General features: G+C 43.1%; 1 protein-coding gene across 1 annotated transcript; it reads left to right on the top strand.

The window, feature by feature from the left end:
- Positions 1-711: 711 nt before the first annotated feature.
- On the top strand, positions 712-23,598 carry LOC306710961 (synaptic vesicle glycoprotein 2C-like; the record flags this gene model as incomplete). The annotated part of the gene is made up of 12 exons (XM_079179710.1): positions 712-1,321; positions 9,782-9,962; positions 12,128-12,279; positions 17,380-17,513; positions 18,684-18,773; positions 18,868-18,978; positions 19,081-19,169; positions 19,662-19,826; positions 21,010-21,143; positions 22,734-22,937; positions 23,038-23,197; positions 23,415-23,598. 12 exons carry the CDS (start codon positions 712-714, stop codon positions 23,596-23,598), a joined length of 2,214 nt encoding a protein of 737 aa, XP_079035836.1.
- Positions 23,599-27,505: the final 3,907 nt, after the last annotated feature.

The following is a 27,505-nucleotide window of genomic DNA, read 5'->3' as shown; positions in this document are numbered from 1 at the left end:
TCTACACACTATGCACCTCTTCTTCTAAAAAGGCAACACAACATATAGTTTATTAGGTGCAACCAGCTGCACACATGCAAATATAAGATCCCTGCATTAAATCTAACCCTTGTTAATCTCATCATAGTAGGTGTCTTACTTTGGCAAAGATGTGCTCATTCATCTCTTTTTGGAGGCTGTAGCATCATAATTATTGGTGTCTGTAATATCCATATATCTTTCTCTTTTGTTTGAACCCTCTTTAGTGAAGCGTTTCCTCTTCAGTAGTAGATTGCACTTTGCATCGGCTTCAGTCTGGCTGCCTTGGTGTCGAAAATGCTCTTTTGAAGTTCTTTTCAGTGTGCCAAGAAATACTACAGGCGAGTATTTGTGACGGCTGTTAATCAAGCTAAACTTGCTTTTCTCTTTCTGTCCCCTCAGGACGGTGGTCTCTTGTGCTGAGCTCTGACAGGGCCGAGGATCTTTTCCAATTTGAGATCAACTGTCTTCATTCCAGTGCTGTCCGGCGACTCCCATCCAATGGAATTAGACATCATTACTTAATCATTACTGTTCTGGCAGCTGACTAACTTTTTAGCACTAATAAACTGCTTCGAGTCTGATACTAGAAGACCAGACAGAAAGAAAACCGTACCTTTGTGGCAACCGTTGGAATAAATCTCAATAGATTTGAACTAAAAGACTTTTAGTGCCAAATCTCCTCGTTCGAAGATGGATGAAACACATAACAACAGGACTGCCTTGGCTAAAGGGGCCAAGGACATTGCTAAAGAAGCAAAGAGGCACGCTGCCAAAAATGTAAGCAAAGCCGTCGACCGGGCCTCGGACGAATACTCGACCCATCGCAGCTACAACCGCTTCCAGAACGAGGACGACGAAGAGAACAACCGCAACACGTACGGTCAGCAAGACGGCCACTACGCCGACAACGCGGCCAACGACGACGAGGACGCGGCCTCGAGCGACGCCACGGAGGGCCACGACGACGAAGACGAGATCTACGAGGGGGAGTACCAAGGCGTGCCGGCCCACAACGACGGGAAGCCGCGGGACGGTCAGGTGGCGCTGGGCCAGCCGGTGTCCGACAGCCTGAAGAGCCGCAAGGAGCTGGAAAATGAGAGACAGTCGGACGAGGAGGAGCTCGCCCAGCAGTACGAGCTGATCATGCAGGAGTGTGGCCACGGGAGATTCCAGTGGCAGCTGTTCTTCGTCCTCGGGCTGGCGCTCATGTCCGACGGCGTGGAGGTCTTCGTGGTGGGCTTCGTCCTGCCCAGCGCCGAGACGGACATGTGTGTCCCCAACTCTGGCGCCGGATGGCTCGGTAAGCATTTTGCAATTACAGTCGGAGTTGTTTGTATTCGTACACAGAGTCTCACCTTTAAGAATCTTGCTTTTGCTGCAGTGATGTAGACGTGTACCCCCGGTGCACGCTGACATCACCGTGGGGGGGCGTGGTTACAGGTGCAACACGGCACCCTCATCAACCAGAGATGGTAGAGAAACACTGCTTTACAGCATGGTGTCTTTAAAACACCTGTTTTTTCAATTAGCTTCTTAATATGAGCGATGGGTCCTAGAACAGATTTTTGTTTGTGCTTTTCTCGTTGGTTTGAGAAGGTTGAGGCTCAGTTGTAAAAAGGTGATGCCATATAGTTCAGCTCTGTGAGGCTGTAATGCTAATATCTGGATGCTAACATGCTCACAGTAACAACGATAATGTGCTGATGTTAAGCAGGTGTAACGTTTAACCGTGTTTATTAGTTAAGTTTAGCACGTTAGCATGCTAACATTTGCTAATTGGCACAAAACACAGAGTAAAGATGGCCGACATTGTCGTCCCTAGATGACAGCTGTTGGGCTGTTTGCTTGTGTCAATCAAAGTCCCGATGATGCAGATTTAAGCCTTAAACTGTAAGAATATTTCTTTCTTTGATTGTTGCGTATTAAGTCATGTATATTTAATGTTAAAGAGAAATAAGATTTTGAATCAAGTTTCTGACAGCCTTTAAAGTCAAAGTAAAAAAACAAACTTAAAGTGACAACCAAACACAAAGTCGTGGAAATCAGAATTTCCTGTGTTCAGTGATGGAAAGAGGAAGCAGGTTACAGTCAGTCTGGATATTTATTATCTGAGTGAAAGCTTGAATCACTCCACGTCAACAGGGATGTTCTAAATAAAACATCCTCAAACAAATACGTGAAGTTACAGGTCGGATCGTCAGCAACCTGCTAACGATGTGTGTTGTTTCCGACACGCTGCACATGGAGACACACGCAACTGTAACGCCGTTGCTTTAGGAGCTTACCGGAGGGTTGTCATGGCACCAGGTATTTGGATACATGAGTAGGAGGTGTAGATGGATCTCTCCCACACTACAAGGGAAGGTTGTGTGTCTGTGGGCCACTGATGTGTCTGTATGTGCGATTTAGCTTCATTATTTATCTCACTGATATCAAAAATAGCTGCCGGACGTGTTTCTTAATATACTGTATGTGTGTCTATGTTTAGTGTAACATTAAAGCATGTTTATTTATAGAGCACACTTCATACTCCATGTGCTTTAAAATGAAAAGGCAAAGATTAAACATATTAGATAAGATGGTATTACATCTATGAAAGCATACAAGATAAGAAAATAAAAAGGGAATATAAGACAGTTTTATGGAATAATAATAATAATTATTCTGGAATAAATGTCAAACACTTTAAACCTTGAAAAAAAAAGATATGCTTTTAGTCATTTACCATTCCCAAATAAAGATCACCTTTATTTTCTGTCTTTTCACCATATGACTTGCGTGGTTTTATAACCCAAAGTAGAGTGCCGACCATTTACATATTTTTGGGAGTAGGATGGTTTGTTATTCACCCAGATTTCACCCGTATTCTGACTCATCTCTCAGTGGGAGACAGGAGGGAGAGAATAGCAAGAATGAGTCATTTTACCAGCTCACTCACACACACTGCATAAGTAAAGGATGTGTGTGTGTGTGTGTGTGTGTGTGTGTGTGTGTGTGTGTGTGCTCACTTGTGAATGTGGTTAAGACTCAGAAACACCGAACCGACATCAAAGAACTGAGTGTTGCGTCGCCAAACAGTTGCACTTAAACGTGTGAAAATCCCACAAAATCATTTTGTATGTTTTTCACGTAATCATGAACAAGGAAATGTAAAGACAGCAAAAGCCCACACAGAGCAGCTGGATGGGGCCAATAAACACACATGGTTCACCCAGGAGACCGCTGAAGTCGATGACCTTTACCTAAAGCGAACCAAGTTGTTTCCTGTGAAGGTGGAAGTTTATTTTGAAAAGACATGTGTGCATGTAACTCGCATAAATTCATACGAGTTGCATAACTTTGTAGGCAAATGCACGAAAAATGATGAGTAAATTAAATGATATGACGATACGGCCGTGGTCATCTTGGCTCTTTGAAACCAGTGAACGGAAGTTATATTTGAACTGTGGAGGAGCGACGTAGAGACGCCGTATACGGCTCAATCACGGTGTAGCCCCGCCCTAAAGCATCCCCTGCTTTATGGTCTGTTTGACTCTAAATGGACCATCATTTACTAAATGAACATCATGCTGTATTGAAGAAGACTTGAAACTAGAGATTGAGACCATAAACTCATGCTCTGATTCGCTTATGCTGAACAGCCAATCAGAGTGACGCACCACTAAAAGTAGGGCCACAGACGCTCACATTGGTCACATAATATGACTGATTGGTGTTTTTTTCTCCGGGAAGGTCAGAGACTCTATTAGTGATCAATAAGAGCCTCTTCAGTGGAACATCTGGCTGAAACGAAGGCTCAAGAGAGAAATAATAAAATAAAGAGAATGATACAGAGATCATCCAGCACAGTCAAATGTGATTACAGCACAATATTTAGCTCAAATTACACAGCATGATCTAATGTTTGAGCATTAAGGGGCTTTGCATAATTCATCCACATTAAATGATTGCAAATAATGGAAGTAGAGTATAATATTCATGGGAACACAACCAGCTGCAGCAGCAGAGTATCTAAAGGAGCAGAAGGTTTATGTTGTCTGGATCATGTTCTCTGTTACATCAAGAACTTATACAGAAATAGATATTGATCAGGAAGGACGGGGTTTTCCATCCACGTGAGGCTGGAACAGTCTGAGGTGAGGACTACAGCCGGGAAGTGTTTGTGTGTGTGGGGGAGGGGGGGGGGGGGGGGGGGTTATGTGCCGTGTGAGGGTCCGACAAACACTTAGTTTGAAGCTTACTGACCCTTTAATCTGAAATAATTTGGGGGAATTGGAGCATATTTTAAAATGCATCAACCATGAACATTTACATGAATCGTTTGAAAGCATTTTTAAGAGCTTTTGCAAAGAGGAAATGTAAATGTACCACACAGCAACCTCCTGTTTCTTAAAGCTGCATTCTCTCTAGTGTCCACCAGGGGGCGACTCCTCTGGTTGTATAGAAGTCTATGAGAAAATGACTCTACTTCTCTCTTGATTTATTACCTCAGTAAACATTGTAAACATGAGTTTATGGTCTCAATCTCTAGTTTCAAGTCTTCTTCAAAGTCCTGCATTCAAAGTATTATCAGCAAAATATACTTTAAATATCGAAAGTAAAACTACTCACTATGCAGACTGGCTCATTTTAAAGGTGATATATTGTTATGAAATAACATAATATTTTGTTCATATTACTAAAGCATTTGTGTAACTTTGTGTACTACTGGGTATAGGGTAGTTTATCAAAATTGTACTTCATTGCAGTACTTGAGTATATGCATTTAGTTACTTTCCATCACTGCATTTATACTACAATACATGGCTCCAAATAAAAGGGACAAATGTCCCACTCCATCTCTTAAAAAGGAACTAAAATGCTGCAATATGACGCTTTAACATTAACATATGTACTGGACATGATTTGATTGGTTTTCCTTCTTAATTATCATGCATCTCTAGTATTTCTCTCCATAATCTACTCCAAATGCTGCCCCATTCCCCCCCAAATCTCTTTCCCTTTAATATAATAGAAAAGGTGAGATGTTATCCAGATACGGGACGTCCAGGTCTCTTTTCTTCTTCTTCTTCTCTCCTCCCCTCGTCTGTCCTCTCTGTTACCCTCCTGCTGTAATCCCTCTCTTACACTCTCTGTGTGTCTCACAGCCATGCGGGCGATCTGAAGATATAGGAACTGGAGTTAATCTCTGCAGCATTGTGCTTCGCTGCAGTTTAGCCACGGTAGACTGGCTCACGTAGCTCCCCCGAGAAAGAGAGGGAGAGCTGCTTTTTATACTCACCTCCTATCACTCACCTCCCCCCTCTCTCTCTCTCTCTCTCTTCCCTTCCACCATATAAGGCTTTATTTTGTCTGCTGCTGTTTTCCTGCACCACAGTTAGCATCTTGAGGCTGCTCGGTTTAAAAAAACCTGCGAGAGTGAAGACCTCGAGTGCTCGGTAATCGATGGCAATCTTTTTTTTTTTTGTTGCTTTGAGTGTTGCGGTTGCTTCTCGAGTGCAATCACGAGCACCACCAACAGCTGATGTTGTAATAGAAAGGCTCTTCTGCAGCCTGACATTAGCTAATTAACAAATCCAGGGACAACAACAATCACTTCCACCTCTTCCAGTTCCCTTTTCTCTTCTCTTTCTCCTTCACAACAAAGCACCAGGATCCATTCACAGGCACAGAGGTCACCATTCAGCACGGATTCACCGTAAAAAACCTCAATGATTGAGTTGTTCTGTGTTTCCTGTAGTTGATTAGTGTGCGACGTGAACAAGGGGCTGAATTCATTCTGTTGGCTCGTGATCACAACTTTTTAAGGAAAGTATTTCGGGGAGTTATTGACTGATCAACTCACCTGATAAATCATCAGAAGTGGCGAAAAAAAATCGTTAGTAAATTGTTTCATCTGGTGCTCGGCTTACAGTCTTTACTGTTATCTGAGAGAAAACAAGTATCTATGAAGTGAAATCTTAAATGTCTCAGTTTGAACATAATACACACAATGAATTATTGAATAAACAGTATTTTGATGCCATGTTTAGGTGGCATTAGCTGGCTCATGCTAGCTTTGAAAACAATAACATCCTGACGACTAGCAGTTCATCTCTACCGTTGTCATCTATTTTTAGATGCGTGTTCGCTGTAACATTTCAGGGGATTTCCTGTTCTCTTCCTTTTTCATGGTACGTGGTCGAAGGTAAATGCTACTGCTGCAGGAAACTAACTGCAATGCAATTACATTTAAAACTAAAATAAAAACACAAAACTAAAATTCCTCCATCTATAATTTGCGTTCGTTCGTCTAATTTGTCTCTAAATCCCAGACTGATCCTGATCAGTTGATTGGAGAATGAATCTTTTTGCCTCCATGATAGTGGATCCCTCCAGCCTGGCTGGTCTTGAGTTGTGAGTGTATCACAGATGTTTTGTGACGTTATAATTTGTTCTTGTGTTGTCAACATGTACAGTAACAGTCAGTGAACGCCACCGTTTGGAAAACAAATCAGCAGGTGTCGATGTAATTAATATCCAAGGAATGTTCTGCGCTCCCGGCGCTCTGCTCTCGTTCCCTGCTGTAACCCACCTGTCAATCACACAGCGTCCTCTGGGAAATCCCCTCATCTGTTGAGCTCCTTGCAGCTCTCACATTATGTCCTGAAAGTTTCCCGTTGAGGAAATTACCGCTTGATTCTACAGACGGCTGTCTGTCTCCTCTCATCCGTGCCTGGACGCTGCACGGCGGCGTGGAGAGAAAACAGAACAGAAATTCGTCAAGAGAGAATTACACTTGAACATACGAGTTAATTACTATAGAGAGGGCGGGGCGGGGGGGGGGTAGCATGCATGGAGACTGCTGGACAAATTAAGAGCTAGCTGGTCCCTCTGGATGCAGAAAAGCTGCACAGTGTACCGGTGGAAAGAGCAGAAACATCGCCCGCTGGGAGCTTCTGCTTAAGAAAAAGATTAACGCTGAATTTCAGGTGAGCTCAGTACAACTTTACTGAGAGTTATTAAGTCGTGGCATCAAACCAAAGTATTTCTGCTGGACGGATTTCACAAGTGTTTAAATGTGAAAGCTGCTCCAAAGAAATAGCCTTTGACCCTTTATTACTGGGTCCATACAATCTAACTTCAGTTATTAAAAACAAAAGCCAACTACTAACTAACAACATTTAACACTCTGAGAGACGGTCCCAAAAAATCACTGCTAACTTATAATCTTCATGTAACGTCGGCCAACTTCTGTGTTTACTGGGACACTAACCGTCCTCCCCGAGACCGCCCCCATCATGAGGAGAGCGACGGACTCCCAATTAATCAATTCAGCCAGCATGAACCCACAGCAGCGCCGGGAGTCTCAGTGGAGCGTTTCCCTGCAGGAACGGCAGCGACAGAAAGTCTGCTGATCCGGCTAACCGCTAACGGCTAACTGAAGGCCCGTCTCTCGGAGCCGCCCTCGGAGACGAAATGACAAAACGAAGACATGAGTTGTTTTCTCGTTTCTCCCACTTTTAGATTTAATCCAATAAACACACTTTCAGAACGTACACACACCCTGAACATTCAACCGACCTGGACACGGCGGCCATTGAATTCACTATGTGAAGACACGGCGGGAGGAACGTCCCTCGATTGGAGCTTTTAAGTAAAGATGCAATTGTTTTGAGGTTGATTACACCTTAAAAACCTGTTTTTTTTTTTAGTGTGCTGCATGAGGCCAAACATTTAAACCACTGCTTTCTACCGGCCCTCTCTTATTTACATTAGAAGCCCTATAATCACGAGGCTAGTGGAGGTTTGAAGGTCTGACCTGAGTTTGAACCCTGTGGAAAAATCACAAATCCAATCTCAGAAAGATTCCTGATGCGTCTCAGATGCCTCATCACCCCCACACACACTACCCTCCCCCTTCATTACACATACACACCCAGTGAAAAGGGGAGCCATAAAACAAATGAGCCGGTGCTACCAGATAGCATCTTGATGCATTGTTTACACCGATCAAAAGATGTCACCAGTGTGTGCAGAATGCAGCCGTTTTGATATATGTAAACCAGCTGTATGGTGGAGCTTGCTCTTTATATCCTGCTGCCAAAAGGCAGAGCCTTCCCTGCAGCAGCTGTGCATAGATAGATCCAGTGGCTGTCACCTGTAATGAATCACTTGCTCTCAGCATCATGTCTGCACAGCTTGATAAGACCTTCTACTTTCAGCGTATCTGTCCCATCACCTCAAACACGGAGGGGGAGAAGAAGAAAAAATAGAGAAGTCTTCCCTTTCCTCCGTCTGCGTTCTTTCTGGAGCTTCCTCGTCAAACACCCCCCCCCCCTCCATATTCATTAGCATTTTTATTAGCACGTAGAGAGTAAAGTGGATTATTTACCGGCCTGACAACCCCCCCCCCCCCACACACACACACACCCTTCTCCACCAGCCCCTCCTTTATGCTGCACGTTGCCGGGGACAGGAAGAGAAACGACCTCCGACTTCCTGTGTAAAAGAAGCATCAGCAGCCAGAGAGATGAATGCCTGGACTTTAAAAAGCAAAGCTGCAACAAACTGCCGTTTTCCTCCACCGTCACTTTAAATCACCAGATACTCGTTTCAAGGGAGTCAAATCTTCATTTTACCGCAAGAGAGGTTTCACCAAATGGCTTTTGAAAGACACGGCAACCTCTTGAGTCCTTCTATCACTTGAGTCATTTCACAACATTCACTGCAACGTAAACCCAGCCGAGTGAACGCGCTCCGCTCGGAGCTCTCGACGTAGATTAATGAGTGAAGCTCAGAGCAAGTGAGGAAGAGCAAGCCATATCTAAACAGTGAGGAAGACTACTTATGGTGTCAAACAAACACTTTCACTGAGGAGACCGGCGTTCGTGTCCCGTGTGAAACCAAAGGTGTTATTACTTATTTGGATGTTACATTAGTGACGTTTGTGTCTTGTTTTCTGCACTTATGTTACGTTGTTTACGTGAATTATTGAAATTTTATGACGAAACGTGCTTACATTGTAAAACATGGAGTTTGGGAGACAATAAAAACAGATGTCAGAGGGCCCTAATATAAGATAAATGAAATGCAAACACAACTCTCATGTCAAATAAAGCCTCTATTGAAGCACGTTATTGCCTTTAAGAGCTGTAACCTAATCCTTACACTCTAGCTCTATCATGCTATGTGGATCAACAATGCTTGCTACCAGACACTGACCCTGCTAACCCAGAAAAACTCCATCTTCAGTCCACTCAGAGTACACAGTTGATCTACTGTGTTGTTGTGCTCCAAGCTCAACTTATCGATCCCAGCTCAGCCACAGACGTACGTTTGATTTGGTCCTCAGTGTTCCGTCGATGGCTGGGAAATAACAGAAACAATTTCCGTCTGAGCTCTGTTACTCCACTGATGCACTTGGAAAGCACCACTTAATGCTTCAGCCGATGTTTAGCTGTGTGTGTGTGTGTGTGTGTGTGTGTGTGTGTGTGTGTGTGTCCAAGACTAATGCAATCCTAGACCATGAATACCTGCGGTGCCGCCAGGTGTCAGACCAATCTAACTAAATGTCTTTAGTTAATGGACATGTAGCCTTTCTTTACTGTACGACTGTATCACGGTGCCTGTGCTACGCTACGTTAGCTTCATTCTGTAGAAATGTAAAAGTTTGGAGGAAACTGGCACTTCTGAATTGATCCTCAGCACCCGCTTTGAAACAACACAAGCTGCTAAAGAAAGTGGAACGCACCGTTTGACTCTCTCTCTCTGTTTCCAGGTAGCATCGTGTATCTGGGGATGATGTTTGGCGCCTTCTTTTGGGGCGGCCTGTCAGACAGGGTGGGGCGTAAACAGTGCCTGCTGATATCGCTGTCCGTCAACGGCTTCTTCGCCTTCCTGTCCTCCTTCGTCCAAGGCTACAGCATGTTCCTCGTCTGCCGCATGGTGTCCGGATTCGGGTGAGTTCTCATCTCTTGAATCCTTCCTCCAAAGTACAAAGCACACAACAGGAGGTTATTCTAACGGCCTGAGTGTGTGTGTGTGTGTGTGTGTGTGTGTGTGTGTGTGTGTGTGTGTGTGTGTGTGTGTGTTTCTGCAGAAACCAGTAAATGAACATCTGCGCGTTTGAGCGCTCATAAAGGTCAACTACATATTAAACGTCACGCTGCAGAGCGAGACAATATACACAATATATATATATATATATATATATATATATTGTGTTTGTACCACTGCATTTTTAATTGGACCAGAGGTGATGACTTGAGCTCATGTAGGTTTATGGTGAACTTCAGAATATATTAATCAGACCACAACTAATGTTAGAAAACATTGCACCTCATGCAAGAACACTTTCCTCTTCTTATCTTCAGTTTAAACGTATCCTCAGACAGTTACTTCTCATGTTGTGTGTGTTTTCCTGCTAAAAGCAACACGCGTTGGTTTCCGTCTCTTTACATGCAGACGGCCTTTTCAAAATAAACCTCCATCCTCACAGGAAGCAACTTAGTTTAGGAGTAGATCACTGCAACAGGAGATGTTTTATTGATATTCTAGTGTTATTTAACAGCAACAACAGCCGATATAAATGAATGGGGACAGTTTAGCTATACATGTATTAGCCTATAATCGGAACTGCTTAATCACATGAGGAAAACGTCAACATTATAACAGTGTTGTGCGTATTTCAACCTCAAAAAGAGATCAAATATACGATCCTTTAGTGAAAGGCTTTGATAACAGACTCATAGAACAGGTCTGAGCCACTCGAATGCTGCGGAAGAGAAAAGTTCTCCTGAATCTCTCGTACAAGCCACTTGGAAAGGAATCTGTTCGTACGAGTTGTTCGAGGCCCGCTGCATCTATCTGAGAGAGCTATTTTATTTTCCGATTGTTTTTATTTGAGTGTGTGTGTGTTGCATATCTGCATCCATTACAACCCACCGGCCTCTCAATCTAATCGTTGTGTTCTGGCAGCAGAATCTCCTGATTTGTGTTTATTTACCAGTAAACCAGTAAACTCTATCTGAGTCCAGAACAAACAGCTTCATGGCTCTGCGTTACATTTTTTAATGAGTAGCTTTTGGCTTTTATTTCACTTAAATCTCAATCTGCATGTGTGTGTAAACTCATGACGGGGGTTAAAGAGATTCATTTGAAACACTTTGAAACGCTGAGTTTTTAAACCTTTTTATACAAACAAAGACGATCCGCATCAAGTGTTGTTGCGTGTTTGACTGGATGCTGCTCGTCTCTGACTGGGGTTGAGCATTATTGAGGTGTATGTTTATTGGTCTCTGTTAAATAAACTTGTAAAATATAAATTGAGTTTACAGCAACTTTGTTGTAAAAACTTATCACAGGTCATATGTTCACATTTCATTCTTAGAATATCTATTATATATGAAAGCTATATATTTTAAATAGAGGTAATTAAAGAAAACAAAGAAGCTGTGTTTCCCTCTGGATATAGAAATGTATTGTTTTATGCTGAATGATCTCCAGATTCTCTTTAATGGAAACAAATGAGCAACAACGATGAAAAACACAGATACAGAATCCGTCTCTCCGTCTGCTGCACGCCTGAAACATCCTTTTTAATTTACCTCTTCGCTGCGGTCCAGCTCCTCATTGACCTCTTTTTATCGAATTCACTCACCGTTTGTTTTTTCACTCTATTTTATATTTTCGTTGTTGAAGAAAACTAGATTTTCATTCAAACAAATGTGGAGCTGAAGGCGGAGGCTGCGTCCTCCTGCAGGGATCTGTCCTGTGACGTGATTTAAATTCCTTCTGCTGGTATTAGTTCACACATGGCCGCCTGCTGACCGAGACAAAGTCACTTTCAAAGTTAGAAGTAAAAGATTTTATAAAAAAAAGTTTAAAATCCTGTTTCTCCTTGACGATCACAGTGAGTGATAGTTCTGTGCAACGCTTTGTCACATCAGATAATGAGTTCACAGATCTGATCAAAGTTACAAATGATTTTCTGTAACCATGAATCTGTTTTGCATCTCCGTAACTATTTGTCACACACACACACACACACACACACACACACACACACTAATGTAATTACGATGAGCATTCGTAGCTCATTACAGCCGACTCTTTTTTTTTGCAGGATCGGCGGCGCGGTGCCGATCGTATTCTCCTACTTCGCGGAGGTGTTGGCTCGGGAGAAGAGAGGAGAGCATCTGAGCTGGCTGTGCATGTTCTGGATGATCGGAGGGATTTACGCCTCAGCCATGGCCTGGGCCATCATCCCACACTATGGTGAGCGACAACTCACGGCCCAACGCATGAGTCACGATAATGTCACACTGACGCCAGCGCCAAAACACATCACTCCTTGAGTCATTAGAGACTTTATTCATCAGTGTTGATGTGATTTTCTCCTCGTCTTCACCAAATGGTCTTAAAGTTTGGAGACTTGGAGAGAATTTGTTTGTGTAGCACTTCTCAAAAAACAGTAAAGCCAGGATAAAACGGTAACAGTGGGATGAAAAATATGATGAAAAGTAAATAGAATTCAAACCGTAACAGCTTAAATGAGACAATTAAAAACAATTACACTCGGTTAAAAGAAAGCCGTGTGATAAAAACAAGTTATTTGTATTTAAAGATGATGCAGGTACTTCTCCAGGAAGTCCAGTTGGACTAACAAACCTCCCTCGCATGTTGTCAAATACTGACTCTAGGTCAGCAGGCTTTGCCGTTCGATACCGACCCACAAGGCTTGTGTGAGACACGCCGGGCTTTAAACTAACTCCAATATAAACCCATCTGTGTTGTTATTAGACGCTCAGAGAAACTGACGTAGTATAAAGAGCGACAACGTCTACTTATGAAAGAGGTCGAGGTGGATGATCGAGTCAAACTAACGCAGACTTTCACCAGTAAAACAATTCCACACGGTGAAGCGTATTAATGAATCACATCCCATCGGCTTATCCACAGACTGTCTTCATGCAACGAGCTGAAACTGTGTGTTTCCTTTGAATGTTTATTTTGAAAATACACGACACATGTACGTCCAAAACTGACGCTAGAGGTTAAACTAGAGCGTCGTAGTTGGAAGCGTCTAGAGACGCGGACCAAACGTCGGTATTTGATGAGTCTGGAGTGAGAATGTCAACGAAGCACTTGACACTTGATCTCGTGCTCTTGCATGTATTTGATCGGCCACGATGACGCTGCATCACGCCGCAGAAAATGTTGAGCCTCAATGTACATTAACTTTCCGCTCTGCAGACGTCCCCCGTCAAGAACCACCCGCATCACTAGTTCAAAACATTGCCGCGAATAGAGACGGCAATAAAGTTTGACTCGGCGGTGTTTTTATGGTGCTCCCTGCTGTAACTGACGCACACGCAGTCGCAGCACGATAGATGCAGGTTGCATTGCAAACACATTTTCCGAATCATGGCGCTTGATTTAGAAACGGCCCTCCGGGGTGCACAGGAACACAAAGCAGGTGGCAGTGTAGGTGGAGGCTCCGACAATAGCAGCAACAAAGCATATGTCGGCCTACACAGTAAGCGTGAAGGCCTTTTGAATTCAATGGGTGGGGGAGGCAAGCTGTCAGATGTCACTTTTCATTTTTTTTACCAAAACAGGCCTGAAATCTTCACATGAGGTCCACAGCCAGTGCTCATCTCATGTTATGTGAACATGTCGGAGGTAAAACTAGATTCACGAGGAGGAAAACATAAAAGGTCGTAGCGAGGGAGGATGAACAGGGAAAGGGAGGAGGTGTGTGTCAGAGGATGAGAACAAAATGAGTGAAATGAAATCAATCTGGTGTGTAGGGGACGAGGAAAGAGGAGCAGAGGAAGAGATTAGGAGGACAAGAGGGAAGGAGAGGCTGGGGGTGATTTATGTGGCCGGTGTAAGGGATAATCGAAAGGTGAGGGGACACAGCAGAGCAAAGAGAGAGAGAGAGAGAGAGAGAGAGAGAGGCAGGAAAGAAAGTGTGAAGGAGAGGATGAGTGAAGAGGAAGGGTTTCTTTGTTTGCCTTTTTTTTTCAGGGCCGTGTTCATCATCAGGAGTGTGTGACTCTATAATGCAAGTTAATTAAGTTCCTTATCTAGAATAAAGTCATGACCCAGAGAGAAAACATCACGTTCTCTGCAGGAGGAAACATCTGCGCTGTTTCAGTTCGGCTACTTCTCTCAGTGCTCTAGTAGTCGGCGACACTGTGTACGCTTCCTTCAAACACGGCTGTGCTCAGAAATGAAGATTGCAACATTTCTTCTTCTTCTTCTTCTTCTAAATCAGCCGGGCGGAGCGTCACCGCCAGCATTTGTCAGCAGCCAAAATATCTGCTTTGTTGCTCACTTGACATTTGTATTAAAATTGAATGCAGGTGTAAATATGCTTTTACTTGTGAAATACCACTTTTTACCAAGTTGGGTGGTCCCTTCTCTCCCGTTACGTAGCCACGATGGCGACCACTGATGGTGAGAAGTGTCCAGCGTTCCACACTCAGCTTTTTGACTGCTATGAATTCACGATCCGGGTACTCATAGTATACTTTCTTTTGCCGTTCTTAGCAGTGTGAATGCACTTATGCGCTCAAAATAGCAATACAGAAGCTTCAGGGGAGTCTTGTCCAGCTTGAATTGACGACACCCGTCATAAAATATGACCATAAACTGCATAAAAGAAGTGGACGTAGTCGTGACATCACCCGTATACGTCTCTGGTAGAGACCTGTCAATCACCGTGTAGCCCCGCCCTAAAGCATCCCCTGCTTTATGGTCTGTTTGACTCTAAATGGACCATCATGTACTAAATGAACATCATGTTGTATTGAAGAAGACTTGAAACTAGAGATTGAGACCATAAACTCATGTTTACAATGTTTACTGAGGTAATAAATCAAGAGAGAAGTAGAGTCATTTTCTCATAGACTTCTATACAACCAGAGGAGTCGCCCCCTGGTGGACATTAGAGAGAATGCAGCTTTAAGACAGACAGAAATACTACATGTCCCAGAATCCTGTGGGCTGCAAACACTTGTTGATCATATAGCAGCTGGTGTATCTGTTTACAGTGCAGCCAAACAAACTCACTTTGTTTTCATTAAATAAATCGACCTTCTGGTCCACTGTCAAAAAAGTCTGGTTTCAGAGTCGACTTGCGTCATAGTTCTTTTTCTTTTTCGCTGCGTCATTGTACAGCGAGCAATGCAGAATAAGAGTGTGTCAGGCTGTAGACTTTGCCTCAGAATGACCTCCCTGTGATGGGAACAGAGAGGGCAGCGTAATGCAGAACAGCTCATTTGTTTCTGCTCGCTGCTCTGAAAGCTCTGCGCTCAGGAGACGAAGATGAAGCAGACGTTGATGCAAACTACTGCTGTCAGCAGCCTGTGGTGACCAGGATGTTGAAACTATGACCACGACACTTTCCATTTTTTTTCACTGTGTTGAAAATTTCGTTTGGCAGACGATGAACAAAACCATTAAAACGTAAGATGCGTGTCGGCTGTTACAGCACAAAAACATTGTGTTTTCTTTCCTTCACAGTAAAAGCCACACAAAGTTCAGCCGGTTAAACGCTTTTAATGTCGTGAAGCTCACGTCTACGAGTATTAGCGTCTCATTTGTGGCTCTGAAGTAGCTAAAGATATAAGTTTTCAATACGAAGGCTCTCCGTCTGTCGTCACAAACTTTATTCAGGCGAGTGAGCGTTTCGAGCGCCGGCTGCGTCTCATAATTGAGGCCAATTGATTAGACGTCAGTGTTTCAACACGTTTTCTTTTCTCCGAGACGCAGCGGTGTGTGTGGGTAGCAGGTTCCGCCGCAGTGCTCTTTGCATCGATTGGTGGACGACGGCCAGACAACTGTGTGTGTGTGTGTGTGTGTGTGTGTGTGTGTCATTCTGTCTTTCTTAAGGTGTTAAGAATGTGATACAGTAACAGAACGGTTAAAAATAAAATCACGCAGCCTGTGTTTTATATATTTTATTATGTGTGTGTTATTCTGTGTGTGTGTGTGTGTGTGTGACGCAGTGTCAGTGTGATTTGCCAGTTTGCCTTTCTGTGTTTTCATTAACACACCAATGCTTTAAAATGTGTGTGTGTGTGTGTGTCACAGCATTGAACAATGGCCAAGGACAGTGTGTGAGTGTGTGAGTGTGTGTGTGTGTGTGTGTGTGTGTGAGTGTGTGTGTGTGTGTGAGTCTCAGCCGTGCTCACCTACTGTAGAATAGGAACATAAATCTTGCTGAGTATCTGAATCAGTCAGCCATCTCCTCCAGTCCATTAAAGCTATAATCCCCCTAATGAGGTTTGTACTGGTACAGGCCGGAGCAGCACCACAGGCCACACACACACACACACACACACACACACACACACACACACACACACACACACACACACACACACACACACACACACACACACACACACACACACACACACACACACACACTTTCTTGTTGCTGATTCTATGAAACAGACTCCGCTGTGTAACATTTATTTAGATTTATTTAGACTAGAGAACCGGCGTTTGTGTCCCGTGTGAAACCAAAAATGTAGCGATTTTTACTGACGACATCATGTCACATGTTACATCACTTAATCTAAGTTTAATTTAATATTCTAACCAAGTTATTTTGTTGCCTAAAATGAACCACAACTGTTTCACAACATTAACAAACCTTCTGCATCAGGATACGACGCAGACGGCTTCCCTCGGTCAGAAATATGAGTTGAGATGAAATCACGTTGGGTCACCACGCTTTAAATCCTCCTGATTTCAATATTTTATGATTTTCCTATACTTTTCTTTGATCCATTGTCCGTTCTGGGAGTTGTCTGTGTTTTTGTCAACTTTAAAGCTATCATAGTGTGTTTTCAGCTCATGAAAGTTAAATGTAATATTTTGGTTGCTTATTCAGCATTCGGTTGCACTTAGCTCCGCCCTCTCTTGTCGCTTCTGGTTGCAAAAAAAACAAGATGGCGAAAGCAGAGATGCCAAACTAAAGAGGTCAAAACCAACAGCTGACGTCACGGTGACCACATCAACTTCTTACATACAGTCGATGCTTTTGAGTCTTTTGAGCAACACCCCCTACCAAGCTGAGAGAGAGAGAGAGAGAGAGAGAGAGAGAGAGAGAGAGAGAGAGAGAGAGAGAGAGAGAGACACTGGGGAGGAAGTTGACCTGCAGGTTAATTCATTTCATCAGCTCGTGGCAGAAACATCATGTATGTTTTGTCTGTGACTGAAACCTGGTTCGTCCAACCTTGAAGGGAAGAAAGAGCTACCAATGAGTTTTTATGTGCTCGTTTTATTCATGTGTGTGGTGTTATGTTCGTGTTATGAGAATTCAAAATAAATGTGTGTGTCTTGTGCTTCTCTGTGCAGGCTGGAGTTTCAGCATGGGGTCGGCCTACCAGTTCCACAGCTGGAGGGTGTTTGTGGTGGTGTGTGCGCTGCCGTGTGTCTCTGCAGTGGTGGCGCTCACTTTTATGCCGGAGAGTCCTCGCTTCTTCCTGGAGGTGAGAGAGAGACACACAGAGGATATTGTGCTGCAGCATGGCAGCACCGTGATTACTCTTAATCACAGTGATTCTTATAGATACCAGAGAACATCAAAACCTTTGTGGAGTAACCTTGTTTTTCTTTATTTAAAATAAATGCAGTCATAAATTGCATTATTTAATTGCAAAGTTAGAAACATGGTTTGATAAAGTTTGACCAAAGTTTCACCAACACGGTCCGCAGTTGGAGCTGCAGCTGTGACGCACAGAATCTGTACACACGGACATGATTTCAGATTCAGTGGGACTTAACATTTCCCAAGCGCATCATTATCTCTAATTTCTCTTGAATAAACGTCCATAAATCTGCTCAGAGCTCCTGTGAGAAAGAGGCTCTTTTATAGCTCCAGAACTCTCCAGAGAATCATCAAATGTTTTAAGTTTTCTATCCAACGATTGATTTCTTTATTTCCGTGTCGTGCACATAACGATCCCCGACCCTCGTGGGTTTTTTTAAGACGCCGCAGCTGCAGCTGCAGTAGTAAAACCTTTCTTTTAATTACAGAACATATTTTTTCAACACTAAGTCTAAAACATAATATTCTGCCTTCCCTCCCAGGCTTTGCAACTACAAAAAAAGGTTCTTTTCCTGATGCACAACTCCAGTTTCTTATCCAGCCCAAAGAAATCAACATAAGCGGAGGTCATTTCTACTAAACACTATAGATCCCTTATGTCGTCTTAGAGAGGACAGTAAAACAAAAAGTGCACCTCAGTCTCAATTTCACGGAGCTCACACAACAAATAAAGTCGGTCCTCCTCTGGAGTGACATAAAAACCTGCCGGTTTTTAGAGCTAATGCTAATGTTCCTGAGTGTAACTGTGCACACAGGGATCTTTGGTTTAAGTTACACTTCAGCTGTCTCTACGTGCATGGCTGCATTGCAAACAGGAACTGCTAACGGCTAATTCGGCATGCTTTGTGTCAAAATGTAAAGCCCATAATGTTGTCAGGTGCAGCATTAATGTCATTTGCAGCATATATGACTCATGCAATTACTGTAAATATGTATTATGAGTAATGATATGATGAAGTTAAAGTCCCCCGGGGGATTAAAGCCGGTTCGGTTGACCATATGACGAATGAGATGTGTGTTCACACATCATGTGACTTCACTGTCCCTTTAGACGGGTAAACACGACGAGGCCTGGATGGTGCTCAAACACATCCACGACACCAACATGCGAGCCCGCGGGGAGCCGGAGAGAGTCTTCACCGTGAGTATACACGCCGGGGCCTCCACGACTCATCGTCATTGCTGCTGCTTGTAACGCCATCGGCAGGGTGACAGAGCGGTGTCTCCCCCTGCAGGTGAACAGGATCAAGACCCCCAGGCAGCTGGACGAGCTGGTGGAGATGCAGAACGAGTCGGCCAACCCGGTTCTCAAGGTCCTCCTCAAGATCAAGACTGAGCTCAGAGGAGTATGCGCTTCCTGCTTATTCTGTCCCGGTTTGTTTTGTTCAGATTTCTTTTTTCTTTCATGAGATTTAAATTGAGTAAAACTATTTTCCCTTTTATTACAGATCTGGTTGACTTTCATGAGATGCTTCAACTACCCAGTGAAAGACAACACCATCAAGCTGGCTGTAGTCTGGTTCACTCTGTCCTTTGGGTAAGAGACTTCCTGCACAGCACAACTTCTACACTTCTCTATATTGTCTGCTTCCGTCATGTTGAATGATGCTATATACAGGTATATATACCTGTATATATATATACAGGTATATATATATACAGGTATATATATATATACAGGTATATATATACCTGTATATATATACCTGTATATATATATACAGGTATATATATACCTGTATATATATATACAGGTATATATATATATACAGGTATATATATACCTGTATATATATATACAGGTATATACACGCCGAGAAGCTTCAGCCTTTTGTAATTAATGATTATAATATTATATAAATATTTTACTCAAAACCACCTCAGGTATGTAAGACACTGCGTGTTATATATTCAGAGGAGAAAACAGCGGCAGAAATCTGACTTATTGACCTTTTGTTCCATCACAAACATTACAGTCTGGATGCCTATATGCTTATTTAGGAGTGTGTGTGTGTGTGTGTGTTTACAGGTACTACGGGCTCTCTGTGTGGTTCCCCGACGTCATCAAGCACCTCCAGGCCGACGAGTACGCCTCCAGAGTGAAGATCCACAACAACGAACGCCTTGAAGACTTCACCTTCAACTTCACCCTGGAGAACCAGATCCACAGAAACGGGGTCTTTCTAAACGACAGGTAAAAAAAAGAATTTGGATTTCAGTATTCTCCAGCGAGCCCGGCTCCTTCAGACGAACGGATTCATGATTAAAGAAAAGCCGCTGCAATGACCTGAACCCGTGAGCCTCCCTCGGCACAGTGTTGTGGTTAAAAGCCTCTCGTACCGTGCACAGCAGCAGATCATTTAGATCACTTACAGTCTGGTGAGCTCTCTCATATTACTGTAGACGTGCTGCAGGATGGACGCACTGATCTTATGTTCAGTAAAGTTGTTTACTTTAAGTAAAAGTCCTGCATTTAAAGTTTTAAATGTAGAATGTTAGCAGCAAAATGTACAGGATGGTCCATTTCAGATTGTTACGTTATATAAAACATTACAGTTTTCTTATCACTGATGACGTGCTGATGGCTTTTTATACTGTTCGATGGTTGAATCTATAAAGATGCATCATATTTAGTGATAAGATCATTTGTCTTGTATGTAAAATCTATCTGTAAAGTAACTAACTATAGATAAAGTCAGATAAATGTAGAATTATGTGCAATATTTGTGGGGCACAAATGTATATTAGTATACAATGTAAATACTTAAGTGAAGTACAATTGAAGTGCCTTTAAAATATATTTAAGTTAAATTAAAGAAAGTCAAAATGTACTTTTGGTTTCACACGGGACACAAACAGCAGCCTCCTGGGTGAAAGTCCTGTGTTTGTGTTTTTCTACATGGACCTCCGCGGACATTAGAAACGTATTTGTGAAACGTCAAAAGACAAACGTAATCCAGGAGAAAATAGGTTTCACTGGAATCATAGGTCACGTGAGGCAGCGCTGGTTGGGACTAAAGACTACAAGTTTAAAAATGAAGAATATCTGGAGGTGTGAAGTTAGTAAGAAGTGAGCTAACCAGACCGCTAGCTGCTCATCTCTGCTGCAGGCTAACAGCTGGCGGCTACGTTAGCTGCTACGAGCATAAAACGCTCAAATCTGCAACTGTCGGCGTTGGAGTTGCATTGTGGGTAATGTAAGCAGCAGGTTTTGAGAAAGGAGAAGAATGCGTGGTTAAAAAAAACATGTCATTTGCATAGATTTTGATCTTTTATTTAAACTATCCATTTAGCATTTAATTCAATACTGTCAGAAATATAATCCTGTTTTATTGATTCATTTATATATATTTTTTTTTCTCTTCTCCTCTTCACAGGTTCATCGGTATGAAGTTCAAGGCGGTCACATTCATCGACTCCTCTTTCCTCAACTGCTACTTTGAAGATGTCTCCTCCTTAAGATCCTTCTTCAAAAACTGCACCTTTGTTGACTCCTTCTTCTACAACACGGGTGAGTCTCCGCCTGCAGAATCACCCACAGTCACAGCACGCAGTTCCTCCCCGTACTCAGGCCTTTAAATGCTATTATACTGCAGGTGGCTTATAAGTCTCGCTCAGTCTATGCCTGACAGTTCACTTTGGGTTTAACGTCCGAGCTTCTGGGGGAAGAAAGAATGGGTTTGAGCGTTTATGGCTGTGCTTTTGTTATTCCACTAAATTACTGCTTAACCTCTCTGCCCCGGCACAGATTGCCTCTCTGAACTCAGGTGACTGGCGTTAACAAAGAAAACTGCGGCGTGCTCTGCTGCAGAGCATTTTTAAAATGTCAATTTCTAACCGCGCAGCCACTCCCGGAGGGATGCTTTTTATCGTATCTGATGTTTTAGATGCATGCAAAAATTCAAACGGTGAGGAACATGAACATGGTTCTCTGAAGAGCTGGATTTTAATCTCCAAAATGTGAGTTTTTTCTTCTCCCTTCGTCACTTGTTTTGGTACCACGGTGTCTGCAGAAGCCTTCAAAACATCAAATTACTAAACCCAGGCTATGGTATAAAAGTGCAATTCAATCATTCTTGGTGGCTGACAAAGGAAAAAAACAGAGCAAGAAGAAAAAGGAAAAGCAGAGCAGACGTTTGAAATGTTGTGAGAGGAACCGGAGCTGAATCAGACCTTGTGGGAGCGCACGGTGGAAAAATAGTTCCCTCCAGCGCTCCGGAAAAAGAGCTGAACGTGGAAACAGTGAGGGCACGTCAGGTTGCCGGTAATGCCCCATGGGAAATGAAGTCTCTTTGCCCCCGGCAATGTGTCTCTAGAGCATAATAGGAAGAGAGAGGGAGGGAGGAGTGCGTCATGAAAGCAGAGGTGAGAGCAGGGAATGTTTTCTCTTCACTGCAGCAGCTGAAGTTTATTAATACACATTTTCTATTTAGGGAGAGAGCCCACAGACATTTTAACTATTCAGATTATTTAGTACACACTGTGAGTATCATATGCATATAGTTGATATGGGATATTCGTATTAATTAAATTTAAAAATGCCTTCACAGTGCAAGACTTTATTTAGGTCATCAACCGGAAAGCTGCATTGAGATTAAAGGAACAGTTCAACAATTTGGTGCACCGGAGGAGCAGAGAGGAGAAGCTCTGCTCCTGGAGGAGGAGGAGGCGCTGCTGCTGCCGGGAGCTGAGCTCTCCTCCTCCCTCCGGAGTTCCGACTGCAAGCCGGATCTGGATCTGTCCACGGTGGACCGGTCTCTGCTGGAGGATCTGGGTCTGTCCACGGTGGACCGGTCTCTGCTGGAGGATCTGGGTCTGTCCACGGTGGACCGGTCTCTGCTGGAGTCTGAGCTGAAGGAGGTTCTGGTGAACCTGCATGAGTTCATCTGGTTTCACCAGAATCCGACCCGGTGGCCCCGATGACGAGCATCAAGAATAACTCTATAGAAACAGACCATCTTCTCTCTGATGGTCTCTTTACTGATGGAGGTCTGATAGAGGATCAGGACTACACTGAGACTGGTTCAGGACCAGTTAAAAGTTCCTCACAGTAACTTCAAACGCAGTATGAAAACTGATCGCTTGTCTCTCAATTTTACAGATATTGACGACGCCAAACTAACAAATTCCAGAGTGATCAACAGCTCCTTCCACCACAACAAGACAGGCTGTCAGATGACGTTCGACGACGACTACAGCGCCTACTGGGTCTACTTCGTCAACTTCCTGGGAACGCTGGCCGTGCTGCCCGGAAACATCGTCTCGGCCCTCCTCATGGACAAAATAGGACGTCTCAGCATGTTAGGTATGACATAACGTTCTCTATGAAGAGCTGCCTTTTTTCCTCTCCTGCTGCGTCTTTTCGTCCGAGACGTGACAGGCGTGTGGCGTTGTTTTCTCTGCAGGAGGCTCCATGGTGCTGTCGGGCATCAGCTGCTTCTTCCTGTGGTTCGGCACCAGCGAGTCCATGATGATCTTCATGCTCTGCCTCTACAACGGCCTCAGCATCTCCGCCTGGAACTCCCTGGATGTGGTCACCACCGAGCTGTACCCAACAGACAGGAGGTCAGTCAGAGTAACGTACGGGAGAGAGTGTCTGTGATTCATCACATGAATCCAGGGGAAAGATTTCAGTCAAATAATTCATCTACGAGTTCTGAAAAATCAGCTGAGGATTATCAATCCAATGTATCCACTGTGTTCCAGAAAAGCCACCATGTTCTTCTGTTGCAGAACTACTTTAAATTCTGACTCTCCCTCTCTTGCGTCTCCTCGTTTCCAGGGGAACCGGCTTTGGCTTCTGTAACGCCATGTGTAAGCTGGCCGCGGTGCTGGGCAACCTGATCTTTGGCTCGCTGGTTGGCATCACCAAGGCCATCCCCATCCTGATGGCGTCGTCTGTGTTGGTTGGCGGCGGGCTGGTGGGGCTCCGACTGCCAGACACTCGCGCCAATGTCCTCATGTAAACCCTCGACACGGAACAGCGTGTTGTTCACCAGGTGTTTACTCAGCTTACTGAATAAATAATCAGTCACGGACTCTTGATTCATTTGAATATCACCGAAACAAGCATCGCTGCCATCCACCTTGTTTTTTTAAATTATTTGATGAATGACGTTCTCAAACAAAGTACCGGACGAGTTATTATGTTCTATCTGAGTAAAATACCTGGTAAATAATACAGATTAATGCAATGAGCCGTAGATATAGAGAGTCCAGAAACAAGTGCTGATTAAAACTCTGTATATCAGCAGCTCATCAGCTGTTTCACACATGCGACCCACTAATGCATGTGTCAAAGCTGCAAAAGGCTCGGACGGCCCTCAACCGTCCCCTTCGGAGTCCTGCTCAGATAAAAGGAATAGTTTGACATTTTTGGAAAACGCGCTTATTCAAAGCTCACACTAGCAGCCAGTTAGCTTAGCATAAAGACTGGAAGTGCTAGTACAGGCTCTGGCCAATGGTAGAGGAACAAAATCTGCCTCCCAGCACCTCTAAAGCTCACTAACTAACACGTCATATGTTGTTTGTTTAAACGACTCACAGACATTGTTGTGAGTAGTTTCATGTAGGAACTATTTTCTTTTAGGTCTGTGGATTATCTTAAGTAACTGGGTCATGATTACTGGAAAGAGTCATGCTGTTGAGTTCTTAAAATTTATTTTTTGGCGCATTGAGCATCATAAGCAGAGTGTTTTCTAGACCCATGACACCCCAAAACAATCTAGACTGATAAATAGCTCTACAGGTACGAAGGAAAACATGTGTTTTTGATTTTGGGGTGAACTGTCCCTTTAAGCCTTTTCAAATAAGATACGTTCAGACAACAGATTGTGGGTTTTAAGGAGGTTTATGAGCCAGACTATTTCTTGGTTAGGTGCAGAGCCAGGCTAGCTTTTTCCCTCTGCTTCCAGTCTTTATGCTAAGCTAAGGTAGTTGGCCAGACATGTGACACAATTCATTTGGTCTAAGTCTCAAGTCGTTCATTCTCGGTCAAGTCGAGTCAAGTCACAGGTTATTTATTTCAGTTTTACCTTCAGTATCCTGTCTTTACAAAGAGAAGATACGAGGTATTAGTACCTGTCTAGTAATGATATCTAAACAGTCTCAACAAAAGTATGAGAAATTATTGAAATTTTATATTTTGTTTGAATTTATAAAAGCTTATTTATTTCTTAATTTCTTCTCAATAAAAATAAGCCCCCCCCCCCCCCCCAACACATGACAGTACTATTCCCATTTCTAAATATTCTACAACTGATATTTTAACTGAAAAGTGATCCGAGTCACCAAGTCTCAAGTCACCTGACAAGTCTTAAGCTTCCAAGTCATTTAATTTTCTGTGAAATCAAGTTGCAAGTCATGAAAACGGTGACTCGAGTCGACTCAAGTCCAAGTCACAATGACTCGAGTCCTCGTCTCTGTAACTGGCTGCTGTCAGTAACTTTATTATCTTCTCTTATAACGTTCAACAAAATGTGGAACTATTCCAAATCATTTTGTAACAGTCGTTTATGTGATTCTGCTTCTTTACATGTAAAGCTATATATTTAGTAATTTATAGTATTTATGTTATTTATTGCTTCACCGGTGTGCTCTTGACCTGCGCTTCTACACCTGAGATCAGAACTCCACTGATGGTTGAACACGTTCAAGCCTTTTGCTGCAACTTTGCAAGAATGACAAGGCCATAATAAAAAAATAAATCTATAACGATATCGTAGTTTAGTCAAAACCGGCAACTTCAGCAGCTACATTTCTAAAGTGAAAAGAAGTTTACATTTTCTGCTTTTTACAGTAAGAGACTTTTGAGATTGGAAACCTTTTTGTCTGAATGCTTCCTCTCTCCCTCTCTCGTGTCCGTGTCGTGTTCGTCTTGTGGCACCGAGCTCACCGCGAAGGGCTTTGCTCTCCGTTGCAATCCGATCTTGTCAAGAAGAATTTACACTCTGCTGTTATATTCTGCTCTTCTCCTTGTTTTTTTTGTCTCACCGTCTTGGTTTCCTCATCGTGTCCTGTCCTCTTGCTCCGTTTATCTCCTCCTGCCTTGCTGCTGCTGCTCCCTCCAAAACTCAAAGGCCTTTCTCAGATGTCGTGCCTCTCTCTCCATTGAGCCTGTCTCTCCTTCCGAACCTTTGCAGGAAGCTTTGCCGCTCTGTCCTGCTTTTTTCGTCTTTCATTTCTTGATATTGCAGTGTGTGTGTGTGTGTGTGTGTGTGTGTGTGTGTGTGTGTGTGTGTGTGTGTCCAGACAAAACCTTATAAAATTCAAACCCGGTCGCAAGAAGAAATTGGCATTGTACGTTTTTTTGTAAACAACGGAACATCTTGGATGTTGACGTATCTATACCAAAAATACGCTTCATAAATATGTATTAAAAATGGGAAATGATTAAGTTCAACAACAAAAGTCACAACGTAATGTAACATGACAACGCAACATGACAACGCAACATGACAACGCAACATGACAGCGTAACGCAGCAGCTTAACGCGACAGCGTAAAGTGACAAAGTAATGTAACAACGTGACAACGTGACAACGTGACAGCGTGACAGTGTGACAACGTGACAACGTGACAGCGTGACAGTGTGACAACGTGACAACGTGACATAACAACGTGACAGCGTGACAACGTGACATAACAACGTGACAGCGTAAAGTGACAAAGTAACGTAACAACGTAACAACGTGACAGCGTGACAGCGTGACAGCGTAACAACGTAACAGCGTGACAACGTGACATAACAACATGACACTGTAATGTGATATTGAACTTGACAGCGTAATGCGGAAGCTTAAAGGGACAACGTAACGCAACTATATGACAATGTGACAGCGCAACGTGACAGCGTGACAACGTAACAACGTGACAGCGTGACAACGTGACAGCGTGACAGCATAATGTGACAGCATTACGTCACAACGTAACGTTACAACTGCAACAACTTAACTACTATTAATAAGCTTAGATGCCTTTTTTACGTAGCTTTTCATAACAAGCGTAACGTTGGGCGACTCACACACATTTTTGGTTTAACATTGGACACAAACAATGGTCTCCTGGGGGAAAGTCGTGTGTTTGGTATTTTAAAAGTCCTATATTTTTTTGTCCGATCCAATATTCTTCCACCATCAGTGGACATTATTGCTTGTTATACTCGTTCCAATACCACATGACTTTTAATAACGTTCGCTCGATATACTATACGTCACTTGCTCTGACTGAATGCAAAGATTTTGACGTATCAATGGTTTACAGAAACGCACATTGCCAACACTTGTTCCTGGCAACTTGGCTGTCTTGTATGGAAACCCAAATTGTTGGGTTTTTTTTGTTTCTATACCTGGAAAGTGTTTTTAGAGGATTTGAACTACATGATGAAGTGAAAATAAAAGCCATGCTTAAAGGATCAGTTCACCCAAATTCAAAAAATACATATTTACCAGCCATACAGATAGTAGGCTAAATGTGGACACCAGAGTCAGTAGGGTTCATCATCTGGGGACCATGAATGTTTGTAATTTCATGGCAAACAGTCAATAGTTGAGATATTTTAGTCTGGATTGTGACGGATCTTTCTAGAAACAGTGTTCTGGTTCCTCTGGAGGATCAACAGAACACACTGTGAACAGATTTCCTTCATAGAAAGAAGATCCAGTAAAAAGAGTGAGAGTGAGGATGTGGATTATCCAAATTACATTTTTCAATGTTGCACCTCAAACAAAACTCCATTCACCTCCATTGTAGTGAGTTGGAAGCAGAAATGTCAGACAGTTAAAACTACCTGCGTGGCTTCAAACCAACTCGGCTAAATAAGAAAATATGTTTTTATTGTGATTTGGGTGAGCAGAGATTTTAAAACCTTTAATG

The sequence above is a fragment of the Pholis gunnellus genome (genome assembly GCF_910591455.1).
Source record: "Pholis gunnellus genome assembly, chromosome: 18".
Lineage (NCBI taxonomy): Eukaryota > Metazoa > Chordata > Actinopteri > Perciformes > Pholidae > Pholis > Pholis gunnellus.
Note: the sequence above shows the minus strand (reverse complement) of the source record. Positions and strands in the feature narration are given on the sequence as shown.